This window comes from Neomonachus schauinslandi, chromosome 10 (genome assembly GCF_002201575.2).
Source record: "Neomonachus schauinslandi chromosome 10, ASM220157v2, whole genome shotgun sequence".
Classification (NCBI taxonomy): domain Eukaryota; kingdom Metazoa; phylum Chordata; class Mammalia; order Carnivora; family Phocidae; genus Neomonachus; species Neomonachus schauinslandi.
The window spans coordinates 138356883-138376998 of NC_058412.1; the positions used below are offsets into that span (position 1 = coordinate 138356883).

Here is a 20116-nt window from a genome sequence, read left to right on the forward strand (position 1 = left end):
CCTGTCCCCGGGGTTCCCCCTCCTGCGTCTCTCCCCCCAGTCCCCCAACCCACACGGAGGGAGAGGCGCCTCTCCTGCAAGAACGTGTCCCCTTTCCCCTGCTGCGCTCCGCTGGGGGGTTGTCCCGGGTGCGCCCTGTGGTTTGCCCTCCAGCGTTCCAGAGCCTCCCGGAGGTCTCTCTCTCAGTGCCCGGTGCTTGCACCCTTGGATGTACTTGACTCTACAGACATGCAGTTTGTCCCTAGCTTACTAAGTAGGAAACGTTTGCAGTTAGTTCTGAGGCAAGTCAAGGCTTATCAACGTTTAAAACAATTCTACCTTGGACCTTTTCAGAAGTTGACAGTCTAGGAGCACCCGGCTGACTCAGTCCGTAGAAAGTGCGACTCTTGATCTTGGGGTTGTGAGTTCAAGCCCCATGTTGGATGTAGAGATTACTTAAAATTAAATCTCTAAAAAAAACAAAAACAAAAAAACAGAACCATAAAGGTAGTTGCCCTTCCAGGCCTTGGGGATACTAAGAATTGGCACAGAACCCTGGGACTTAACTTCAGGTGTCTGAAAAAGGTCTATAGCTGGGGAAGGAGAACTTGGCTGGGCTTGGTGCCTGTGTTCCGTTTTTTTTCCGTGGGATGTGCCTCCCAAGTTGATGTGTGCTCCAGCGTTTCCCCTCAAAAAAGTTACCTAAATCTTTGCCTATCCCCTTTGTTCATCACAAGCCTGTAATAGTTTTCTTCTTTCTTTTTGGCAGAGGAGTGGCTGAAGTAAACAGCTCCGTTTTGGGTGTTGAGTAGACTGTCAATCAAGAATTAGTGAAGGCAGGTTCCTGCAAACAGCTCAGAACTTGTGGCTGTGCTTGCGTGAAATAGAGCTTTAGAGGTGGAATGAGAGGGGACCTCTGAGGTGTTTGGGGTCAGTGCCTAGGCCTCCTGGCCCCACCTCAGCTTGTACCTAACCTGGGACATCCCTGGGGGTGACAGGTTCGAGGTTCTAAGAACAGTTCAGTATTTGGAATTCTAGTTGTTAGAAAGCTTGTCTGTGTTTAGTAGAAATTATTTTCATCTAATGTGTTCCATGGATCCAGTTTTTATCAGTTCCAGGAATAGTATATACCTGGCAGCCTTTCAAGTATTTGAAAAAAAATCCCTCTCTATGTATTCCTAGCAAGTGTTTAGGTTTTAAGATAAGTGTTTCTTTCATTATTCTGCCAGCAGGAGGTGTGGTTTTGGTTCTGTTTTCTTCTAACCAATGTGGTGGGACTGGCGCCTGCGGTTATTAGGATTGCAAGACACCTTTCAGCAACATCCATCAGGAAACTGAAAAAAATAAAGGTTTATTACTTATGGAACCTGGAAATTTTATAGCATACCTGGGGCCACACAGTGAAACAGGGAAGAGAGAGAGAGCTCTAGCGAGCACAGGCCTGGGTTTCTGCTTGTATTGGGGTTGAGTGTGGGGAGCCTGGGGCTTCTCAGGCTTGCTCTTTATTGGGAAATATAAAACAAAAGAGGGAATGTAGAGCATGGGAAGAGAAAAGACAAGTGGCCCTAAAGGTCTGTTATGGAAATCAACTAAGATCTGATCTCAAACAAAGGCCTGGTTCTTCATGGAGTTGAGTGGCAGGAGGCAAAGCGTATCTTCCTCACCAATCAAAACTTAAGTCAGGCCGTTGCATTACAAAAAAGACAAACCTTTCAGGGCTTACACCACAGGGTCCTTTCCCCCAGCTCATTTTCCACATAAAATTACCTTGTCCATATTTCCATTAAGAAGTGATATTCAGGTTGGAACACGGCCCTCCATGTGTAGTCTGACAAACCCAGTGTAGATCGGAACTGCACACCCCCATTATCGTGGCTTCAGGCTGTGTTGACCCAGCTATAGCCTCCTTGGCTGCCCGTCATGAGACCCTCCCATGCCTGTTGCTGCTTAGCGGTCTTCCTCAGTGTGCTCTGGCAGTTGGTTTTGGAGCAGTATGAGACTAAGGAGGTCCTGTTGGCCAGTTACCCCAGAGTAGTGACTTATATTGGGGATTGCAAAGTATAATCAAGTACAGCATCCAGAAATTATTTCTCATTACTTTGAACATTTGGATTTGACTAGATTATAGATCCATATTTGGTTTGGCAAGGATATCTTTGAATCTGTTGTTGGTGTTTTTGGGTGGTCTTATGAGCAGTCACAGGGGTGGTCAGGAATAAGCAGTGATTGTATCCACTGTGAGGGAGTGGTAGATGACCAGGCAAAGTTAATATTCTCAGACCCCGTAGATGGTCACATCCATCCTACCAGCGGCAACGGGGGGGGGGGGGGGGTTACCGCATAGTTATGTAGCCTGTCATTTGGGGCAGAGATTACCAACATGTTGTGTTAAGGAATGTTTTCCCTTTGAGAATTTGAGAACGTAGGCCTTTGGCCAGACAGTCCTGGGTTTGAATTCTAGCCTTCTCTTCATGCACTGGTGTGTGATCATGAGCAAAATAGCTGCTGGGTCCCAATGTGCCTCAGTATGTTGTGAAGCTAACATGAACTCCTGTGACTGGCGGGTGGCGCCTGTAAAGATTGTAGCTCTTTTTACTAAAATGCTAGCTGTTGTATATGAATAAACTTTCAGAGTGAGGTGAAGTTGAAAATAAGTGATAGATTACATAGTAGAAAATAAAATGTGTCCAATATCTAGTTAGTGTTTGCTTTCTGAAGATAGAGTGATGGTATTGAGCTAGAATGGTAGAACATTAGGAACAGAATTAGATCCGCCGTGAAAGATGCGTGCTTTCCAGGCCTTTTCCTAAATAGACCTTTAGGCAGCAAACGCAACTCCACTTTGAAGCAGTGACCTAAATTTTAAGATGACTGTCCTAGGCTTGGGATGTAGACTGTAGCCTCAGAACTAAGTGGCTTATCGAAGATTAAACTTGACCTTCCTAGCACTTTATCCAGTCGGCTAAGTTCACTGACTGTGGACCATAACCTTGCAAGGCCTCCAAAACATCTTGAAATGGCGTGAAAAGCTAGTAATTGGACCATCCTGGTGATTTGGAAAGTATAATATTCAGCTCTAAAATCTTGATGATGAAGATGAACTGTTCCAATCGTGAAATGTTAGAGCATTTATACTAAGCCCTGTGTTTTACATATTTTGTGTATTTGTTGTGAGAAGCTGAAGGTTTATCATGTGGTCATTTGTTCTTATTCCTGGGGTAACCTCTCCCACCACAATTGCCAGTGGTGTGCTCGGGATATGTGTATGGAAATCTCGTCCCTCAGTATTTATGCTTCTCGTTCCTGTTAGAAATCGGAGGATTAAGGATAAGCTTTATAATAATAAATGATAGTATGTTATTACGGGAGTTGTCCTGAAGCAGAAAATGTATCCGTCTTTGTGAAGTCTGCTGTTCCCTGGTTTTTGCCAACAATGTACATCAGATGTTTTGTAAAACATGAAGTAAAATCATTCTTTTGGAAAGAGTTACATGGGGTACGTATAAAATTGGAGAAGATATTTTTATGGTTCATGAAGATGAGGTCCATGTGAATTGGATGGAGGCACATTGTATGTTAGCAGGTGGCTCAGAAGGGTTCACACTGTTGCTTTTTCTTCTTGAAGGCAGTTGGGAAGAAGGCAAGCAATGTACCTTTTATTGTTAAAGAGGTAGAAAGGTTGCATAACATACACTTCCAAAGGGGGTATAGGAGCTCTTGGAGCAGCTGTAGCCTGGAAACAGATTTTGTATTTGTTACAATAAAATGTCCTATTGGGTAAGAGTTTTGTTAGTGGTATTTTTGCCTGAAATTTGTACATCCGAATATCCAAATGAACAGATTGAATGGATTCCTTGACCCGATGTGTATGTGGGGGTGTAGAGTTGTTGGGTAAAATTTAGGACACCAGTTAATTTTGAATTTCAAGTAAACAATAACTTTATAGTATTTGTTGTTTATATTTATTTGATTTTTTTGCTTTTAAAGATTTATCAAAAGTGATCTGTAGCACTTGAAATATTCAAAGAGAAGTTGATATTAGTGTGATTTTCTAGACATATCTGTGTTCTTTTTATGCTTATATCCATTGACTTTGCCATATGTGAATATATCCCTGTTAAGGCAGATCTATATTCAAGATAATTTTAATCCTAAATATCCGATTTTGTAGATTGACGACTTGAAGTAAAATATTGAGTTCCTACTTTAATGATGTTTTCAGTTGTCAAATACGCATTAGGTACCTCAAGTTCATTTGAATTCGTTTGATATTGTAAATTACAAACTTCGTGGTGGATATAATGGAATTTCATATTTAACTGTTTTTTTTTTCCTTCTGAATTTAGCGGGGTTGGGGTGGGGTAGGTGGGTGCTGACCAAATATATTCCATCTGTGGTATTTTCAGAATTCAGAATTTGAAATTGGCATGTTATTAGAACTTTAACTCTCGTGCTCTTACCTTTAATGTAAATAGCTCTTTAAAAACATTTTTAATTGCAGTGTTGCCTAAGTGTGATCTTGAAGATGGGAGGTGCTGTGAGTGCTGGTGAAGACAATGATGAGCTAATAGACAATTTGAAAGAAGCACAGTACATCCGGACTGAGCTGGTCGAGCAGGCTTTCCGAGCTATTGATCGTGCAGATTATTATCTTGAAGAATTTAAAGAAAATGCCTACAAAGACCTGGCGTGGAAGCATGGCAACATCCACCTCTCGGCTCCGTGCATCTACTCGGAAGTGATGGAGGCCCTGGACCTGCAGCCGGGGCTCTCCTTCTTGAACTTGGGCAGTGGCACTGGCTACCTCAGCTCCATGGTGGGGCTCATTCTCGGTAAGTCTGGACAGAGTGGGGCAGAGCACCGTCTGTGTCGTGGTGGGGCTCATTCTCGGTAAGTCTGGACAGAGTGGGGCAGAGCACCGTCTGTGTCGTGGTGCGGGAGGAGAGGGTCTGCTGGCGGTGTTGTCTGATCACCTTCTGAGCATCGTCTGCTGTGGTTTATGCGTAGTCATTGGGTGGGGTGGGGAAGGGAGGGCTCTGAGTTTTCTGGAGGAACCCCTCCTGTTCCCTACCCCCGCCCACCTGTACCTCCACTGTCTGTTCAGCACACCCTCCTTCTGGACAACAGAGGACCGAGAGAATTGTGTAAATCGGGACTTACAGTGATTTCTTGTTTAATACAATCACCCGGCCTGCTTTGTCACTCTGTAAACTAAGTTTACAGTTCCCTGGAAGTTAAAGTTCTTCCAAGCAGTTTTGTTTTGTTTTGGTTTAATGCTCAAAGAGTTAATGCCTGTAAATTGTTCTTTGTAAATAAATTCCAGGGATGGGAAGGATTTCACAGGTTTTGTCTCTTTTCCCAAATAAGTTGTGAGACTACACATGGGCATTGGCATTTTTGTTATTGAAACAACACTATCAGATAATTGAGGGTTTAGGTGTCTGTTTTTACTCTGAGATAGAACGGTTTTGCCAGAGGAGTAACAAGGGCTGACCTGTCCTTTAAAGGATTTCTCTGAAGAGGAAGTAGGGCGGGGGCTGCTGTAGCATCTGTGAGGGGGGCAGCATCCGGACCACACGGGCACCACAACATTGTTTCTTTGCGGTTGTTACAGAAAATCTTAGCAGTGACAGTTGGTTTTTGTGGGTATGGAATGAAATTTTTGGTTCTTTGTAAGTTCATAGACTTCGGAATTTGGTGAAGTTTTGAGACTGATCATTTGACTTAGGCTATAGATTGCTATCCTCAGATTTTTAGGTTTGTTTTTTAAAGCTAAATGCTTCTTGAACTTAATTTGTTTTGGATTAAGACTGCTTTGTGAAGAGCCCAGGTGATGTGTCATTCTGGAATTAGTGAAAGGTAATTCAGTGGAGCAGAGAAATTGGGGGAGCTAAGGATGAGATGCTCTTTGGCAGAGAGGGGGATAGGGTGTCAAACTGACTAGGTTAGAAATGCTGTTGAAAAGAATTGAGATGCTCAGTTCTTACAGTAAGCCTGAGGTGACCTGTTGCACTTGACATTCCCTACAAATTATAAACAGCTTCTCTTAGTCCCCTGTTTGCTGGGAATGTAATTAGATGGTGGGGTGGGGAGAGATCTAAAGGAAGGGAAGCTTTTTGGGGGGTTGCAGTGGATACTCTGTACTGCTGTGATGTATTTGAAGGAAGTGAATGGAGAGTTTCCTTTCATGGATAGACATCTTGCGTTTGCAGGGAGGAGGCTGCACGCACTGGCTGATATCTCTGTCCGGATACCACGTGTTCTGGGCCTCCCTCTCCAGTTTACTCAGCCTTTAATGTTGTTTCATGCACATCACTCCAGAGCTGAAGACCATTTTGGCTTCCCATTGCCTGCAGATGTGAGGTCTGGAGTCTTTCATCTGACTCTTTTTTAAACCCAACTGCCTCTCTGCCTGGCTCTGAAGTTTATCCCTTTTCTGCTGTACTCCTGTGCAGCTAACCTGAAGTGCTGTGTGATTAGGGAGTGGAGTGCCCTCCTGCGGGGTGGGGATGGGGGGTGGGGCTTGCAGTCTGGCTTCAGTGCCATGCCCTTGATGTCTCAGTCCTGACTCCTCCTGTGCCCTCCCTCCCCTCTTAGTCATCTTTTTATTGGGGTGAGTCAGGGGCTATGTGTTATTACTGTATTTGGTGTTAAGCTTCTTGGGGATAGGAACTATGTCCTGGATCTGTTATGAGAATTAACTGCTTAATAGGTTTTGATAAAGGGTGAGGGGCTAATGAAACTGTGATGAGTGGGGAAGTAAAGGTTTTCTTGGTTTCTGGCACGTGCTGCTAGCCAGAGGGCAGTGGGATGGAAGTCAGTGACTTGGCAGAGGGTCTTGAAATTGGATAATTTGGATTTGATGTTGTAAATAGTGAAAATGTGACTTCTCAGGTAGGGTGTGTTTTAATGAGAATGTTTTAGCATCAGCAGATGTTGAGAGAAGAGAGCCCCAGGTGAGCTGTCCAGGTCGAGGACAGGGAAGCCATGGCCTGGGGTGGGTGTTGTGCTGTCGGGGGACCAGGTAAGCCCAAGTGCAAAATATCAAGATATGGGTGCACAGATGGTCGCTTATTTTCCAGTATTTCTGTTGGACTGTAGCGTTAAGTGCTGCACTGTGACTTCAGTATGTCTGTCCAGGAAATAAAGTTTTACATGGAGATATTTTCACATGGAGATATTTAAAAAAATGGCTGTGTAAGTTAACCTGTAGTAAATGAACAAGTGTGAGGTGTGTAGCTTAGTGAATTTTTATGTAAGTATTCACCTTCATGCAGGCACCACCCAGAACAAGGTACGGCGTAGAACCAGCACCCCAGAAGCTCTCATGCTGCCCCTCCCCCTCCAGAAAGGAGAGCACCCTTTTCTCCATCATCACAAATAAGTGTTGCCTGTTTCTGACCTTCATAGAAATGAATTCCCACAACAAAGAGACTCACCTAAGCTGTCTGTGTCAATAGATCTCACCTAAAGGCAGTTTTATACAGAGGGAACACCTTTATTGTTAAGTGGGCTTGTAAGTTTTCTCACAGCTTTATTTCCAGTTATGGATAAATTTCCTTTGATATAAAAAATGTTTCATTGTGACTTGGTTATAGTTTTATTTGTTTATTTTGTTTGAGAGAGAGCGCACGTGCGTGAGTGGGGGAAGGGGCAGGGGTAGAGAGGGAGAGAGAATCTGCAGCAGACTCCATGCTGAGCACAGAGCCCTACTTGGGGCTCGATCCCACGACCCTGAGATTATGACCTGAGCTGAAATTAAGAGTCGGACATTCAACCGACTGAGCCACTCAGGCACCCCTGTTACAGTTTTATTTTAATGATGATCGAAAGCTATTTGTGTCCATGTCTGAGTGTCTGGGCGACCTTTTGGAACACAGTCCTGAGTCCAGTTTCGTTTGGAAATAACATTTTTCTTTTTTAATTCGTTAGTGAGATCTTGAATTCTTGGTTGCAGATCTTGGCCTTTTTTACATCTTTGAGAGCAGAGCGACCCAGGCTTTAGAAAGCTGTGACATGGGTAGTGTCAAAGAAACAAGTATTTACAATGTGGTGAGCATAGTCTACCCTGCATATTTAAAGATTAGCTTGGGTGATTTAGGTCCAATAATATGATAAGACCTCAAAACCTTGTGAATTTCTTCATGTAATTATACATGCTGAATCTGGTACATTGTAGTTGATAAAATAGAAATAAAGAATAAGAGTTCTTGCCCTAGTTCTAAAAGTTTTCTTATTCTGGAACATTTTAGGTCCTTTTGGTGTGAACCACGGGGTTGAACTCCATTCGGATGTAATAGAATATGCAAAGCAGAAGCTGGACTTCTTCATTAGAACCAGTGACAGCTTTGACAAGTAAGATCAAATACTGCCCTTGGGTTGCTGTGTGGATTATAATTTAGACTTTTGATTAGATGGGAGACATAAGTTTATTAGTGTTCATACACCAGCAAACAGGATTCAACTTTGGGAGGAGAATCAGGGGTATGTGCATAGTTGTTCTAATTATTTTTTAAATATTTTGTGCTCTTGAGGGCTCTAGGTTTTTTAACTATGATACCAGGGAAAGGTAATTTTTCACCAATATTATAAGAGAAGGAAGTAGAATGTTCATTTTGCCCAGTTTTCATGTTTCCAACACAGACAACAATTTATTACCTAATGGTTTCTAAGACAGAATTGTTGCATTTGTCTTTAAATAGTATATATAACTACCTCTTGCCATTTTTTTTAAAAAAGATTTTATTTATTTATTTGACAGAGAGATAGTGAGAGCAGGAACACAGGCAGGGGGAATGGAAGAGGGAGAAGCAGGCTCCCCGCCAAGCAGGGAGCCTGACGCGGGGCTCGATCCCAGGACCCTGGGATCATGACCTGAGTGGAAGGCAGACATTTAACCATCTGAGCCACCCCGGTGGCCCTCTCTTTCCATTTTTAAATAAGACATTAAAGTTCTTACTTTAGGGTTTAGCATTTTTAGAAACACCAGATGTAGTTTTCTTTCATTTTACTTGTTTTTATATTTTATTTTTTTAAAGATTTATTTATTTGAGAGAGAGAGAGCGCGTGCATATGCACACAAGTGTGGGGGAGGGTCAGAGGGAGAGGGAGAGAGGGAATCTCAGGCGGACTCCATGCTGAGTGTGGAGCCTGATGAGAACTGGGTTCAGTCTCACGACGCTGAGATCATGACCTGAGCTGAAACCAAGAGTCGGACATTTAACTGACTGAACCACCCAGGCGCCCCTCATTGCACTTGGTTTTAGTAGATCTTAAATAAGGTAATGATTTATAAAAACAGAGCAAAGACAGTGATGATTGGAGGTTAGATGATTTAAGTTTGTATTATGTTTATGACATTCACTTTCATAATATTTTGTTTGGAATTTCTAGGGTTCTGTTTATTAATAATATAATTCTTTTTGGAGGTCTGACTTCCATCTTTTGGCTCTGTCAGTTGTATTATGTCATTATAGGGTTGTTCAAGGAAAACATAACCTGTGGTTAGTATAGACTTACTATAGATAGACTTGTTATAATGTGATGTGATATACTCAGTTACAGAAAACATTTTTTGCTTTTAGATTTGACTTCTGTGAACCTTCCTTTGTTACTGGCAATTGCCTGGAGATATCTCCAGATTGTTCTCAGTACGATCGTGTGTACTGTGGGGCTGGTGTGCAGAAAGAGCATGAAGAGTACATGAAGAGTCTTCTCAAAGTAGGGGGCATCCTTGTCATGCCACTGGAAGAGAAGGTCAGACCCCTCTCCTAACTGACACGCTTAACTATTGGCCAAGGTCTGTTCCAAGAAGTTTCCATATATTTTTTCCTTGTATTCCTCATGACAACTCCTTCCGTTTCACAAATGAGGACACAGGCAGGGACAGGTCATAAAGACAGCCTAGCTTGGGCCAGGGCCTGACTCAGGTAGGCACCCTAGAGCCTGCACTGTAAGCCCTTACCCTCCTCTCCGTTCTGTCTCCTGCTCTCTCCCACCTCCCTCCCCTCCTCCACAGCTATTCTAGTATGCTTATTCTATTGTTAGAATTATATGTAAAAATCATTAGAGTAGTTCTGTTTTAATTGTTAAATTCTGTGACCGTGAGCGTTATACAGGAGTCCCTTCCTTAGGAGGAATCTTGTCTCAGTCTGCTGTTGGGTCGTGCAAAATCATTAGAGCAGTTCTGTTTTAATTGTTAAATTCTGTGACCGTGAGCATTATACGGGAATCCCTTCCTTAGGAGGAATCTTGTCTCAGTCGGCTGTTGGGTCGTGCGTGTTTCTGTACATTGTAGCTGTTGTGCTTCATTGAGAAAAACAAGTTGTAATAAACAGGCAGATTAATCAAACCTGAATTGGTCATCAGGGAGAAAGTCTCAGTCACAAAGAGCTAGGAAAAATGGAAATGATAAAAATTAGGAGATTGTGCATTTTTGTGTGATTTTCTGCAATTTAAATATTTTAGCGTTTATTTTGTTTAAAAAGGAATCATTCATGGTTGAAAATCCAGAACATGTGAAAATTAAGAAAAATTGCTCACAATCCTCACTTTAAGCACTGTTAGTGTATGATTCTTGTAGTTTGTACCCTTTTCCAAGAAGGTCATTTTGCATACGGTTTTATTTAATTGATGAGATGATTTTAAGCCATTTAACATTTCGTATCATCCTATTGAGTGCTTATATAGTAACGTGTGGAATAGTTGACCATAGTGTATCCTCTGGCTCCTGGAAATGGACATGAGGCTGTGTGTATAACATTCTGTTACTTACTATTATATACAGAATGTAGTGAATATCGCTAAGTAAAACAAAATTTTTATCCATAAATATTTCAGAGTGTATCTATAAAGATAAGGGCTGTTTTTTTTAAGATATCACAAAACCATTATCAATCTAAAAAATTACCAGTAATTTCTTAGTTATTTTCAAATTGGCAGCTAATGTTCAAATTTTCCTGATTGTCTCAAAATTTGTTTGAATAGTTTATTTGGATCTCCATTTAAGATTTATGTCTTGTATTTGGTTGATCTTTCTCTCTCTCTCTCTCTCTCTCTCTTTTTTTTAAAGATTTTATTTTTGAGTAATCTCTGCACCCAGCGTGGGGCTTAAACTCATGACTCCAAGAGCAAGAGTTGCACGCTCCACTCACTGATTGAGACAGGCTGGCACCCAGGGTTGATATATCTCTTAAATGTTTTTTATCTGTAACTTCTTTTTTCTTTTTTTTTTTACTTTTCCCTTTTAATGTACTTGTTGCAGAAATCAGGTGATTTGTCTTACAGAGTTTCCTATAGCCTGGATTTGGAGATTACGTATCCCTGTGATGATGTTTTACATACTCTTTCTGCTCCCTGTTTTCATCATAAATTGTTAGTTGGATCTAAAGACTTGCTTAGTTTCCAGTTGGACTTAATTTGGGGGTGGAGGGGTGCAAGAATACTTACCTGTTACAGTGTACATTCATATACAGGCACATCATGCCTGTGGTCTCTTTTTCCGATGCTAGCAGTGCAATTGTGGTCCTGATCCGTTATTTCATTAAGGGATGCAGAACAGTACGTTCTGATTCCATCATTTCTCTTCATTTAGTACCTCAAATACTTTTTTCTTTTTAATTTTAATTCCAGTATAGTTAACATACAGTGTTATATTAGCTTCAGGTGTATGATGAAGTGATTCAGCACTTTCATACATCACCCAGTGCTCATCAACATAAGTGTACTCTTAATCCCCTTCACCTGTTTCCCCCGTCGCCCTACCCACTTCCTCTTTGGTGACCCTCAGTTTGTTCTTTAAGAGTCTGTTTTTTGGTTTGTCTCTTTTTTTTTTTCGTTTGTTCAATTGTTGTGTTTCTTAAATTCCACATATGAGTGAAATCATATGGTATTTGTCTTTCTCTGACTGGCTTATTTTGCTTAGCATAGTACTCTCTAGCTCCATCCATGTCATTGCAAATGGCAGATTTCATTCTTCTTTATGGCCAAATAATATTCCATTGTGTATAGGTATGCTGTATCTTCTTTATCCATTCATCTATCCATGGACACTGGATTGCTTCCGTATCTTGGCTATTGTAAATAATGCTGCAGTAGACATCAGGGTGCATGTGTCCCTTTGAATTAATGTTTTTATATTTTCTGGATAAATACTTAGTAGTGCAATGCTGGATTGTAGGGTAGCTCTATTTTTAACTTCTTGAGGACCCTCCATACTGTTTTCCAGAGTGGCTGCACCAGCTTGCATTCCCACCAGTGGTGCAGGAGGGTTCTTTTTTCTCACGTCCTCACCAATGCTTGTTCCTGTGTTGTTGATTTTAGCCATTCTGACAGGTGTGAGGTGGTATCTCATTGTGGTTTTTTTTTTTTTTTAAGATTTATTTATTTATTTGAGAGAGAGAGAGAGAGAGAGAGAGAGAGAGAGAGCATGAGTAGGATGGGCAGAGGAGAGGAAGAGAGAATCTCATGCAGACTCTGTGCTGAATGTGGAGCTTGATGCGGGGCTCGATCTCACGACTCCGAGATCATGACCTGAGCCGAAACCAGGCGTTGGATGCTCAACCAACTGAGCCGCCCAGGCTTTTGTGCTTTTGATTTGCATTTCCCTGATGATGAGTGATATTGAGCATCTTTTCATGTGTGTGTTTGCCATCTGGATTCTTTGGAGAAATGTGTGTTCATGTCTTCTGCCCATTTTTAGATTGGACTATTTGGTTTTTGGGCATTGAGTTGTATAAGTTCTTTATGTAATTTAGATACTAACCTTTTATCGGATATGTCATTTGCAAATATCTTCTCCCATTCAGTAGGTTGTCTTTTAGTTTTGTTGGTTGTTTACTTTGCTGTGCAGAAGCTTTCTATTTTGATGTAGTCCCAACAGTTTATTTTTGCTTTTGTTTCCTTTGCCTCAAGGGACCTATCCAGAAGAATGTTGCTACAACCGATGTCAGGGACATTACTGCCTGTGCGTGCTCTCTTGTAGGATTTTTATGGCTTTAGGTGTCACATTAGGTCCTTAATCCGTTTTATGTCTTTGTGTCGTCTATAGTTTCTTTCATCGGTGTTTTATAAATTTCAGAGTAGAGGTGTTTCACCTCCTTTTTAAGTCTATTTCTAGATATTTCATTCTTTTTGGAGCAGTTGTAAGTGGGATTGTTTTCTTAATTTCTCTTTCTGCTGCCTCATTATTAGCGTATAGAAATGCAGTGAAATAAATAATAAATAATAAAAAAAAAAGAAATGCAGTGAATTTCTGCACATTGATTTTGTATCTTGCAACTTTATAGTACCTGGAATATTTACATAAAGAGAAACACCCTCATCAGTTATTTGGTTACCCTAAGTACACTTTATAAGGAGAGGCTGGATAAATTCTGATTCCTAAGCTTTATTTATCAGTTTCCTCAATAATCTGGTTCTCTAGCATCTGTTGAAGGTGGTGACTAATAAGTTTTTATTTGGTTTCTAGTGGTGGTGTGAATTCATGGATATAGACATACTTAAAATTTTAATCATTGTATGATTCTTATTGAAGCCTAAAATGCCCCATCTTGGCCAACGGGCATCTCTTCAGTTTGGCTCTTGGGCTCTGATATACCCTCAGTAGTCTTTGATGGTTTTATTACTTTCTGGGAAGAAAAGATGTTCCACACTCATTTTGTGTATTTTTTACCACGAAGTTGGAATTAACCATTTCTGAGGATCTCTGTTAATTTTAAGTTCAGTGGGAATCGGTGTTTAGGGACCACAGGTGGGGCCTTTATCGGAACCTTCAATACTAGGTTAGTTTTTTACAGTAGAATTCTGGAGCTAGGAAGCCACCCCCATACATACTTATGTTTTTGTTGGTTTGGCTTTTGGACATAAAACACTCCATGGGTTTATATTGGTACTTCCGGCTCAAAGTTAGGACCAGAGGGTTTTTCTGACTTCTTCCGTCTTAAATCAGCATTACCTGTGTCCTGTGCCGGAAGGCCTGCTCCCTGACTGTCCTTAGATTGCCCTTTTATTCCCCTGGGGATGTACACATTCATGTGTTTGAAAGTCACTGGAAATAATGCTTCCCTGTGAGGTTATCCTGCCAGGATGACTTACAGCTCTTTTGTTTCAGTTTCTAGGAATTGCCATATTAGGTTTTATAACTTTGTTAAATATTTACAGGGTTCCAAGGTTTAAATAATAAACACTCACAGAATTTTTTTCCATGTATGTCCCCTCCACTTCACCTGTAGGTAACCACTTTGTTTTTAGTTTATCTGTTTACTCAAAAAATACATAAGCAAACACCCTTTTTTTATAACTTTACTTCGGTGAAGATATGCACATTTTTTTCCATTCTGTGTATTCATCCAGACATATGAAATAGGAATTGATAGTTTTAGGTGTTATCATTGCTTATTGTTCATTTTAAGTATTTGATATTTGGTATACGTGGAAATTCTTTTCTGTCCCAATTTTTTTTTACTTAAAAATGTTTTCTGTTGGTGTATGAAAATGTGGTTGTTTGATGGGCATTTGGGTTCTTTCCACCCTTCTGCTGTTTACAAGCAGTACTGCTGTGAAGAGGGTGTGCATAGACGTGTTTGTGGATATTCTTAATCTTTGTCTACACCCAAGACCTCTTCCAGGTGCAGTCTCAAAAGCAGAAGTGCTTGATCAGAGACTCTGTATTTTAACTTTGGCCAACTGCCTTTTGGGAGAGGAGCCACCCATGCCCTTGCTGACAGTCCCACCTGCTTATTGCTGTCATCATTGTGGATAGCAGGGCTACATGTCCCCATTTTTGCTCTTCTTTCTCAGGGTATTGTTTTAAATACATCTTTATTTAAATTGTTATTTTTTTTTAAAAAGATTGTATATATTTATTTGACAGAGAGACACAGCTAGAGAGGGAACACAAGCAGGGGGAGTGGGAGAGGGAGAAGCAGGCTTCCTACAGAGCAGGGAGCCCGATGCGGGGCTCGATCCCAGGACCCTGGGATCATGACCTGAGCCGAAGGCAGACGCTTAACGACTGAGCCACCCAGGTGCCCCAAATTGTTTTATTTTTTAAAATATTGATTTATTTGAGAGAGAGAGAGAGGGCTTGTGCCGGGTGGGGGGTGGTGAGGGGGGTGGTGGGGTGGGGCAGAGGGAGAGGGAGAATCCTGGAGCAGACTCGCTACTGAATGCACCTGATCAAGGCTCTCTATCTGAAATCAAGAGTTGGCCGCTTAACCAACTGAGCCATCCAGGCACCCCTTGACTTAAATTATTTTAGAAATCTTTGTTGTATCAGAAAAATATGTCAGACCTTTTATTGGAATTGTGTTATGTGTGTATTAATTTGAGGATCATAGACATATTTTCAGTATCCATCTCCTTGTCTGGAACATGGAATATGGATTTATAGTTTTCTTGAACAGTTCACACGTTATTTATCGATTGTATTTAGATATTTGATGTTCATTGTAACTAGAACCTCTCTTTAAAAAAAAGTGTTTTTAAAAAGAAGTTTTTGCTGGTACACAAGAGTATGAATGACTTGTTGATGTTTACCTAGTACGTGGCTACTTAATGCTTTCAGTTCTAAGGTTCATGATATAGAATCTTAGTTTTTAGAGGATTTGCTGCCCTACGTATGTTTAGACAAGAGAGTATATAATCTTCGCATGTCATAGCTGAGCAGAAAATAGCACTGTGACCTGCTTGGGCCTTTCAGAAACTGGCACCATCACAGAATACACAGGAGGGCCATGTTGTCTAATTAGGTTCTTCTGATGCCCCTAATACTGTGATTCATGAGGAATGTTTTCATGACCTTCACTGCAAGTCTGTGTGTCATGGCGATTAATGTCACACAGAAACTCAATGCTGTAGCGAGGAGAAGCTCTGACAGAGGTGACGGGACCGTGAAACTGCTATAGTAGCTGCTGTTTGGTGTGTGGTCATGTTGTTGCAAGAAGGTCTTTTTATGGTTTCTGTCCTCCAGAAAAAACAGCCTGGGATCCCGTCTAGACTGGAGCATTGCAGGTGGTCGCGAATGTCTTTAATGACTTTGACTTTAGAATGTCCGTCCGCCCCCCCCCCCCCGCCCCCCTATTGCCCTCAGCGCTGACTCTTGCGGAGAGCCCAGGGAAGTTGTCTCATCCGATTGTCTCTTCTTGGTTTGGTATCCTTTGACTTCTTTTCTCTAAAAATACATATTAGGTCTAGAGGCTTTGAATATATTCAGGCAAAATATCCTTGCAAGTAGAATAATTCATTACGGGTACTTCATGTCATATCACTTTAGGGGCCTCTGTTGTCAGGTTATTTCATTATTAGCATATCTGTGTTTTTTTTAGTTTATATGTAGGAGTGATTAAATATCAACTAACAGTAGCCAAATCTTGTGAATATTCTTGTTTTCTCTTTGGGGCAGTTGACTAAGATAACACGAACTGGTCCTTCTGCTTGGGAAACCAAAAAGATTCTGGCAGTTTCTTTTGCTCCTTTGATCCAGCCCTGTCATTCAGAGTCTGGGAAATCAAGACTTGTCCAGTTACGTAAGTACAAAGACCCTTATTTATCTTTTAGATCTTTTAAATAATCTCAGTAGAATTTGAAGAGAAAGACAAATTGTAAGGAATCTTTTAATATTAAAGAGCATTTTTCTACCCATTGAAACCTTAAAATGTTACAAATGATTTTTAGAAATTGAAAAATCATCTGTTTTCAGCCTATTTTAGGTTACTTTTGCCTTCTTTTAAATCTACAGGAATTATTGCTGGTCATGCCATTGAAAGCAGCAGACTCCCATGAGAGGGAGTTAATTCTGCTTGGTGGAGAGGTCTCACAGAGAGACTGTGTTGCCAGCACCACTGGGCCAGAGGGCTCTTGCAGAGTCATGGGACCCTTTCCTCCTTGGGGCCGCCTCGTGGGCACGTGCTTCAGCCGGTCTGCTGGTGTATGGTGGGAGGCTTACCGTGGAGCCTTACTTGGCTAGGCGTGTAGAACCACAAAGAGCTGACATCAGGGCCAGCATTCATCCAGATACTGTTGTATAATTTAAACAAATTTATATGGCAATGAGAATAGCAAATGATTTTATTTAAAATAAGACCAGTAAGAGCATGGATTCTGCATTCTGATCATTTAGAAAATTTGGAAAATGCACCAAAAAAAAAAAAAAAAAAGGGAAAAAAATAACCATAATCTCACCACCCAAAGATAATACATGTTGGCAAATTTCTTCCAGAATTTTTTTTTTTTTTAATTTGTGAGGAATCATTTATCAGATAGTCATGCTCTGCCTTGGTCTCTGCTAAGTGGAGGTCGCATGCGGTAGATGTGGTCCTTGAAATGTGGTAAGAGCAACAGTACAATACAGAAAGGGGCTGAGAGGGGCCAGGGAGGGTTTGACAGAGGATGGGATGTTTTGGGTGAAAGTACATTCTTTGAAGAGAGAAGAAAGGGAGAAGAGGCATGAGCAGAGGCTGATGGGGACTTTGTACATGCATGCTCCTCAGCGTGGTCCGAGTGCGGGTGTATAGGAGAAACTAGTCCACTACGTAGGTCGGACTTGTCATGGAGGCTGTGGGAGCCACCAGACGTGTGATCGAAAAGATGTGGTGCTTCTGTCTTCTCGACGACCCTGCTGGCCAGGTGGAGGGTGAATTTGTCACCTGCATGCTCCCTGGAAATCTGCCCAGGAGAAGCTAGCATTGCTCGCAGTCAGCCAGGGCGCGGCCTTCCAGAACACTACCCGAGCGTCGGAAGGTGAGGCTGTGGTCAGTGCATCTATGCGGCTTCGATGGGGGTTTGGTTGGACACGAGTCTCTTGGTGTGAGGGCCTGACTGGGTCTGGGTAAGAGTTGTGACAGCGTGGAGGGCACCCTGAGATGCGGGTTTTGAGGCCGGAGCTTCAGAGCCAATGCTGGATAATAAATAACGTGATGTTTGGGTTCCAGCAGTGAACAGCTAGTTATTTGTAACTTTGTCTTCCTGGGCCAGAGTTTTCTAACTAGCGAAGTTGTGTCCATGGAGACGGCCTCTGCAGCTGAAGGGATTCGGGGGCAGGCACATACGGTGTTTCTGAGAAAGGATGTGTGCCCTGAGGTGTCCGGCACCTGTTGTAGATGTGGGTCTGGGGAGGCTCGGGACCCCAGTCAGGAATGGAGCAGAGCCCTGCGAGCCACTGCCCAGTCTTTGTTACTCGATGTCAAACCAAGGGTTGATAGGGACGTGGAGTGGGGGAGATGGTAGAAATCAGCACCCGAGGGAGCACTACAGCCGCGGTGGGGGAGGGACTGGCAGCAGAGACTTGGGCCGAGTTGGTTCCCTTCAAGTGGGACCTCAGGGAGAGCCGGAGAAGGAGTCCGTTCAGCAGACTGAGGGGCAAGGCAAGGAAAGGTGGGTGTGTTGAGCAGGAAGTCATGATTACGGTGTTGTGTAGTGAGACACGTGGGACATGTGCTGGAGCTTGTCCTGGACAACAGGGAGGAGACAGTTGAGCAGGAGAGGAGGCCTGGTGTGGACACGGGAGAAGGTGCCGAGAGCCTGGGGCCCGGCGGGCTTCCCTGGGCTCCCGTGGAACAGGGAGCATTGCACGGGATTCTGTGCAGGCCACTTTGATTTGGGTAGTAAATGTTACAGACAACATAAGAACCCTCCCTATATTGTAGGTTGTCATCTTTTTTGGAAGAAGTTAGGTCCTGGAGCCCCACATCTTCCTCTCCTGCTCCCCCTGCTTGTGCTCTCTCTGTCAAATAAATAAAATCTTAGGGAAAAAAAAAAAGTTAGGTCCTGGAGGGAGAAAAGTGATGGTGGTTTTCAGTATAATGTGTTTAGACACACAACCCCCCTAATTCCTCCCCCTTTAAGAAGAACTCTCCTGTTGTGTGTACCGCCTGCCTTACACTGAGCTGGGCTTGAATCTCCAGATTTTATTTTTCCTTGGTATGCTTTGGAGTTTTTGTACTTACTAAAAATGTTTTGGATTTGCTTTTCTCTAATAAAAAAGGAACAGATACTCAATTTGTAAAGTACTGTGAAAATGTAAAGATAGATAAAAGAATTCTGGAGCATTACATTCACTGCATGAGCTAGAACCCAGGAATGAATACAGTAAACAGAGTCATGAACCCAGGGTTTTCTTCTGCTTCTGACTGACGAGACAAACCACCTTGCTTCCTTTCCTTATATGAGTTCGGGTTCGTGTGTTTGAAAATACCACTGAGAAGGACCACAGACATGCGTGTCAGAGCTGTCATTGACGTTTGCTGGGAGTGCTCCTCTGTGCTTGTGCTGTAAATAACGCTCGCGAATGACCGTGACCGCGAATGACCGTGAGGGGATGGGTTTCTAGAGTTAGGGCCCTGTGCTGTCTGGGTCCCTTGCTGATGAGGTTGACGCATCTCCTTTGCTCCGCAGCGCCCCTGGCCGTGCGGAGCCTCCAGGATCTGGCTCGAATCGCCATCCGGGGCACCATTAAAAAGGTCATCCGTCAGGAAACAGTGAGCAGCGGCGGAAATGGACTGAAGAACACTCCCAGGGCCAAGCGAAGGAGAGTGCGCCGCCGTCGCATGGAAACGATCGTCTTTTTGGACAAAGAGGTATTTGCCAGTCGGATCTCCAGCCCATCCGACGACAACAGCTGTGAGGACTTGGAAGAGGAGCAGCGGGAGGAGGACAGAGCCCCGCCGCCGGACGCGAAGCCAGCCCGACCAGTGAACTTCCTTCGTGAGAAGGTCCTGAGCCTCCCTCTGCCAGATCCCCTGAAATACTACCTGCTCTATTACAGAGAGAAGTAAGTCTGTGGGGGCTGAACCGAGGCGGAGCCCAAGGCTGCACCCCACGCCCTCATGGGGTTGCCCGGGCACATGCTATGGGGAAGGAGAGTGCGGTCCTCTCCACCTTTTTGTGTTCAGTTTGTTCTTGGTTTTCCTTTAGAATTCCATTCATTGGTATCATTTCAGTAAACATAATCTGACAAAGTGCATAGGAGAATGTTTTCTCAAAAGGGAGAGACTGTCCTGGAGACAAGGGTGTTTGCTTTTTGCTCTGGTGAAGCTCTTGACACCTGCACGCAGAGACCCACCCAAGACACACCTGTGTGCATTACCCACGGAGCAGTGACATTGAAATTAACCAAGACACACCTGTGTGCATTACCCAC

General features: G+C 42.7%; 1 protein-coding gene across 4 annotated transcripts in view; it reads left to right on the forward strand.

Annotated features, from left to right (window-relative positions):
- Positions 1-20110, forward strand: part of PCMTD2 (protein-L-isoaspartate (D-aspartate) O-methyltransferase domain containing 2) — a 20799-nt gene extending 689 nt beyond the window's left edge. The window contains exons 1-6 of one of the 4 annotated variants that reach the window (XR_006540801.1): positions 4451-4811; positions 8232-8334; positions 9564-9735; positions 16382-16505; positions 17403-17718; positions 19372-19396. Coding sequence is in view for 3 of the 4 variants with exons in the window: in XM_044918523.1 (XP_044774458.1) it covers positions 4505-4811; positions 8232-8334; positions 9564-9735; positions 16382-16505; positions 19372-19751 (1086 nt within the window). In the remaining variant the exon portion in view is untranslated. Of the gene's footprint in view, positions 1-4450; positions 4812-8231; positions 8335-9563; positions 9736-16381; positions 16506-16717; positions 16892-17402; positions 17719-19371 lie in introns of those variants that run through there. The other 3 variants (XM_044918523.1, XM_044918521.1, XM_044918522.1) reach the window with 3 other exon arrangements.
- The last annotated feature ends 6 nt before the right edge of the window (positions 20111-20116 follow it).